Source organism: Aspergillus lucknowensis, assembly GCF_044049455.1.
Source record: "Aspergillus lucknowensis strain CBS 449.75 chromosome Unknown BJX67scaffold_1, whole genome shotgun sequence".
Classification (NCBI taxonomy): domain Eukaryota; kingdom Fungi; phylum Ascomycota; class Eurotiomycetes; order Eurotiales; family Aspergillaceae; genus Aspergillus; species Aspergillus lucknowensis.
The window spans coordinates 122637-128636 of NW_027263545.1; the positions used below are offsets into that span (position 1 = coordinate 122637).

At 51.9% G+C, this 6000-nt stretch overlaps 2 protein-coding genes across 2 annotated transcripts; both read left to right on the forward strand.

The window, feature by feature from the left end:
* Positions 1 to 2740: 2740 nt before the first annotated feature.
* Positions 2741 to 3803, forward strand: BJX67DRAFT_339023 (uncharacterized protein). The gene has a single exon (XM_071027628.1). It carries the CDS (start codon positions 3373 to 3375, stop codon positions 3796 to 3798), a length of 426 nt encoding a protein of 141 aa, XP_070891258.1. The 5' UTR covers positions 2741 to 3372; the 3' UTR covers positions 3799 to 3803.
* Positions 3804 to 3819: 16 nt separating this feature from the next.
* On the forward strand, positions 3820 to 4570 carry BJX67DRAFT_1519 (uncharacterized protein). Its single transcript, XM_071024803.1, has one exon. The coding sequence runs from the start codon at positions 3929 to 3931 to the stop codon at positions 4385 to 4387; it is 459 nt and encodes a 152-aa protein (XP_070891259.1). The 5' UTR covers positions 3820 to 3928; the 3' UTR covers positions 4388 to 4570.
* Positions 4571 to 6000: the final 1430 nt, after the last annotated feature.

Sequence of the window (6000 nt, forward strand, 5' to 3'; positions counted from 1 at the left end):
CCAACGTGTGTCTGAAGGCACACGCGAATTGCTTTGCAAGGCAGGTTCGGAAGGGTAGCCGGAGAAGACAAGGAGAGGGTTCACGGCCATCACCGATGGCCAGTTACAGGAGGTCGGAACGGGAAGGAGGATAAAGGCACTCGTTGAGTGCAAAGCCAACAGACGCCGCCTTCATGAAAGGTACGGAGCTGCTCTGTCGACGTCTTCCCCGGTCTTTCCTAACGGTCTTCTCCTTCAGATCCCGTCTCTTCATGAACTGACCATGGTCGTGTGGGAGGAACTTCCTCCAGCCTTCCCGGACTGTGACTTAACGGGACTGTACAACGCATTCATCAAAAACTTGAACACCGAAAGCAAGAAGTACTGCGCGAATGATTTTGATGATGAGGGTATACTTCAACGGACTCGAACCAACACCAACCAACCCAAACTGCACCATTACCACTGGCAGGGAATTGTATAGAGTAACTATGACTCGTGGCCGGTAGGTCTGGATTCAGACCTTTGCAACCCTAATTGCAAAAAAGAATCTTCAAGCGGCCGCTTATTGGACTTTGGTGTTTACTTGGTGATCGAAACATTTACTCCAGCCGAGAGGCGAACTAAATATCTGGTCGACTCCGATTCAGAAGGAACCATACGGCCGAATAGGGACCTGGTTGGTCCATCGTGGGAGGAAAGGCGTTCGGCCGAACTTGGTTGCTATATTACGTTCTGTGCGGACATATGATTACTCGCCCGAAGTCAGCTAGGTAATTGCAAAATACGCTGATAAGAAGCGTGCCAAAACCCTGCCTGCGGATCGCTTAACGTTGTTGTGATCCTCGGCCACCTTTGTGAAAACACGTCACCAGGATGCTAGCAACCACACCACCCCAGAGTCCAGAATTAGCTGAACAGTTCGAGAAAAGCCGCAAGGAGAAGCAAGCCTCAAGCGCTTCCGGCAAAGACATTCCTATACAATCCGACCCAGCTACTGTACCACGTAACATATCAGGAACCCAGAACCCAACTCTATCGACGACACAACTATTAGGGAACGTACCGTTGCCTATCACGGACGACGCCACAGAACGTATACGCAGAGTTGAGGAAAACAATGGGGAGCTGGAAAGATTAAAATCAGGGAAACGTCGGTAAGACTTTCTCCTTTGAGATCTTCACCTTGAGATCTTCACCGGAAAATGGAGATTCTGTACCCCTGCCTCATGAATGGAGGCTTCGAGGATGTGTCTCGGTCTGCGTTCCCAACAGCTGGTCTACAAACCGTGGCTTTGCCTTCCGCATCGCCAGGGTATTGGAATTCGAGTCAAGGCACGAGCTGTGCAAGGACTTATTGCGCGACTCCGCATCTAGTGGAGCTCCGCTTGTACGGCAGCCTGAAGTGCCACCGAGATATCAGCCACCGCGACTCCACCGTCGTGGCCGTTCTCCTCATGGTGCGCCCGCACTTCGTTATGGAGCGACGTGCCACCGATGCTGCCGCATGGGCGTGCGCTGCTCCTGGTAGTTTTGGGGGCAAGACCAGCTACAGAGGCGATCACTGGTCTTATAAGGCTAGATCTCGAGTTAATCTCCCCAGATTACGAGACACGGGCGAGTAGCGGACTGCTACGTCGGACCAAGATACGATGTACGTCCAGGAGCTTTCCAAGGTTCGACCAATCGTCCTGATAGGCCATATTGGGAAACCTAGCGGACACATCGGTGGTGATATCCCAATAACGAAGCCCCGATCCGATGGGTGTAATCTTCCCATGTTCCCATCGAGAGAGTGGCCTTGGTCTTTTCAAGATGTCTTCGAATAACTCTTCGACTCGTCGAAATCGAATGGGAGAAGACAAATGCCGCATGGGGTCTGTTCGAAACGATGCGTACCCAGCGCTGCCGCGTTGCGTCGTTTTCGAAGCAGCGTAAAACGAAAGATGGCCAGAAGGAAGCGCTATGAAAGACATCCTCAGCGAACAGATTGACCACTGGTTCGTGTTGACTGGAGTCACTCAGCGTGCGTTCGATGAGCAGCAAACGCATTTGAAGACGGATTGTTCAGAGATTCCCATGGAGGTATCGTTAACACTAGGCAACTCTGGATGTTCATGAACCTGAGGGACCCTGCCTGCCCTGCCTTCCTTGCATCCTAGGCTAGTGTCGTTTTATCGCGGAAGGATTCATTCCAGAAGTCAACCTAGAGGCGTCTTTGGTCATTTCAGGGACAATTTATTATGAGGTACGGATGGAATTAAGCTCTAAGAAAGCTGACCTCATCATTCGCATGCTCACCGGGTCTCTTTTGCACCCACGAATCCGCTGAACACGACGACGACGACGACCTGTACAATGCCATGTCGTTCACCAAGCCAAGGAGCTATTGGATCTGCGGACCCACGCGCGCTGGAGTCTGAGTTAAGACCTACTCTGACATTGTTCAGTATGGAGAGCTATCTTGATATCCTGCCACGTCTCCATGTGTTGTCCGTCGACCAAGAGAGACCAGTTTCTGGGCATCCTTCGGACCCACGCGTGAACCTGTTGTGCCATTGATACCTGGTGTTCTTCCTCTCTTCTTGCTCGGTCGAAAACTCGCCGTGGTCCAGTGTCCTTCCTGGGTTATTCCAGCAGAGTAGAACGCCATTAAGACTGCGGATATTCATTTCATCATACGTCTGGAGAAGGGCCGACCCAGACGCACTCAGTTGGCTTGATATCTCGCCGGGGTGTCTCTACCATATCCTGTCGGCGAGCTGTGTGGCGAACACTTCACTAGATTCGCGGCATCCCCGTTGGTTTCTACATGCTTTACATTGCTCTAAGCATATCCCGCGGACGCATGGTTGTTTCGATTGCTAGCATCCTGGGTGTGCTCTCCCCCTCGACATTAAATACCGCAAACCCGGCAAATTACGGACTCGGTATTGGGCGTTTTGGTGGTATCTCCTGGACATGATCCACAGAACAGCGGATGACACGCAATTCCCAGGCTCGGCTGCCTGATCAGGCCGCATGCCTTGAACGAGAATGAGAGAGACTTAAAGAACATGGAAACATGGATGCTGGCTGCGGTCGTTCCTATAAGCACTTCGACTATGCCTACTCATCCCGACGTTCTCACAGAACCCTCTATCGGAATGGTCCCCAAGCTCGGGAGCATGGACTCGCACAATCAAAGAAGAGTCAAGAAGTGATATGGTTTGACTCTTGATTGTCCCGGCTGCTGATCGTCGCAGCGTGAAGCGCTGCCAATGACAGCCTGGCTGGCGGTCCTGTTCCCGGTCAAGCATTCTATCCGGCAACATCCCAGTACGGACGAGTCAGGGGCGTTTATATTCGAACTTTGGGCTCTTAGCCGCCTGTCAAGCCAATCGGATCAAAAAAATGCAAAGGTATCTGCCTGGGGAGGACACCAAAGTCACCGTGGAAACATACAGAAAAGGGACGCATGAAGAGTTTACAAGTGCGACTGTTGCGTGTGGTCAGTTTATTTTCGCGATCCCCTCCTCGCTTGGCTTTCGGAATAACGACCGGGTATTTGTCAAACTCGACTTACGCGAATCCGAACATGCCAACAAATACACAACACACTCAAGGCCCGATGATCCAGCTTCCAGGCTTGGTGTGTCAATCGTGTGGGATAATGGCGAGCGCCAAATGTGGCTAAAAGCGAGTCGCAGGTGCTTGAAGCATATTAAAAGGATAAATACCCTTGTCGACATCCTGGAAGGGTTCTCGTACCAGCAGCGGAGGGCATTTGCTTTACCTCGACGCTATTACATGGAGAATCAGAAGCACTATTACACTTGATGCTGCCATGTGGGATAGGCGCCATCGATATTTGCCTCAAACACTTGGGATACCAGTGAGCCATAGGACAGGCACGACAAAGATAGGAACTTCCCTCTGATGGGCCCGGAAACACTCGCCGTGCCGTGCCATGTCGTGTCGTGCCGTGTTCGGGCCCAAGATCTGCCTGATACTCCGATCGACAGCTTTTCTACAGAAGAAAGGACATTGTTACGCGCGCGACACCGTAATCCAACCCATCCGTCTTCAGGCGATACAGGCGGCCCGCGACTATCTCGACCCTAGCTCATCGGACCAAGATCCAGGAGACATGAAGTGCTGTGCCCAGCGCAACCTCAATCGGATGGGGCTGGTGACGGGGCTTCCTGGTCTGGCAGCATCTCCGGGCCGCAGCGCCGTAGTGCTTCCTTTTGTCCTTTGCGCTTGCTACAGCTCTTTAGCATGCATAATACGTTTAACATCCTCCTGCGACTCTACCTCCTCTCAATCCGCCAAAGACACATGTTCTTCGCGATCCTCCTTGGTGCATTTGCTGGCTTCTCGTAGCTGCAGCCGCAGCGGTACGTCTGCAGACAGCACTGCACGCTGACACGATGAACCTCCCGCGGTGGCGGCCGAGGTGCGCGCTTTGCTGGCAGTGTATCGCGCGGCTCACAACATAGCCTCTCCTTGCTGTCGGCTCATCGTTGGTTTCGTATGGAGGCAGTTTTCGAGAACTTTAGCCCACAGCAGGGAAGAAAGAGATTTGCCCTCGCGAATGACGGTGCGGAAAATCGATTGCCGCCTTAGAAGGCGAAAGGCACCACCTCACTCGTTCGAATCTATGGCCAACAAGAAACCGAATATATGGACATCACACGCGTGAAAATCAGCCGAGAGCAGTTGAAAGTACTGGCGGAAGAAATTTGGGAAGAACAAGAATTTTAGGAGAAGTAGTGAGGTGGAAGTACGGTTGTCAGAATCCAGCCCTAAATAAGCCCAACAAATGTTCAAGAAACTCGGGCAACAGCTCGAACAACTTCTGCTCATTCTTCAAGGCACACAAAAAAATGCCATACAGATGGACCCATAGTTGCAGGTCGAAACATGCGGAATACACGATTGCCTTGCTCATGACGGACTTCGAATATCTCCTGCAGCGAGCGAGGTCCCTTATCGGAGAATGTGAAAAGGGGATGGAGAGGTTGATGAACAGCTCTGGCTCAGAGAAGGATGAGCACTCGGCTGAAAATGCAAAGAGGATCCACAAACTGACAATGATGCGATGGTGTTCATCCCCCTTTCTTTCGCTTCTGCCATCCGGGGAATGAATGTCGATGAGCTGGGAAGCGGGCATTGTCACCTTAGCTGGCTCTCTCGACCTGGTGACTCGGATTTTGCGCCGTGAGATGTGCCACAAAGTGCTTCATTTCCGCTTTACGACTGACAGCGCCATCATCCTGACCACCCCGAAGAACGAAGCCGAATGAGGTGTGCTGGTGCCCCTGGTTGGGCGAGATTATACCCCCGTCGCCGGGTACCAGAAAGGCAGATTCTGGCTATAAGAGAGCCGGACGACATAGTTAAGAGGGTTAGAATATGGGGAAGAGAAACCTAAGGCGCAAGGTTATCAGACGGCTGTTTGGGACCTACAATTCTGAAACCCAAACTTTTTGATCGCAAAAGTCATGTTGTCTCGTGCCCACAACATCACAACAAGGATGTTGTGAGTGGTTTATCGTCTCTAAGCTTCAAAGCATGAACGTGTGTGAGGAAGTGAAGCCATGGGCGAGAGAGCCTGACGGTGGTAAAGACACTTCTCTTGGGCCCAGAGGACGGGCTCCCTCGATACTGTGTGCGGATCAAGACGCCTACTATGCCTGAAAGAGCATGCTCAGAATGCTCACGCAGAAAGGAAATGGACGATTTGAACAGGTTCTCTGTACAAAGCAAAGGCAATGGTTGGGCCCATCACCACCCACTCGATGGCAAAGTTGTTCTACGGGCCCCAGTGCGACCATGGAGACAAACCCGGTGATAGTTACAGATCACAATTGCGGAAACTGATTTTTCATCACACAGTAAGCTTCATCAAGATCTCCCCTGTGGATCCAACCCTAAAGCACGACTGCTATTTTCAACCGAGAGCCCCCGCAAGTGACAGGGTTACTTTGTGAGCTCCGGATAAGCAGGGGTCCGCGATGAGATGAGCTGACCCCCCCC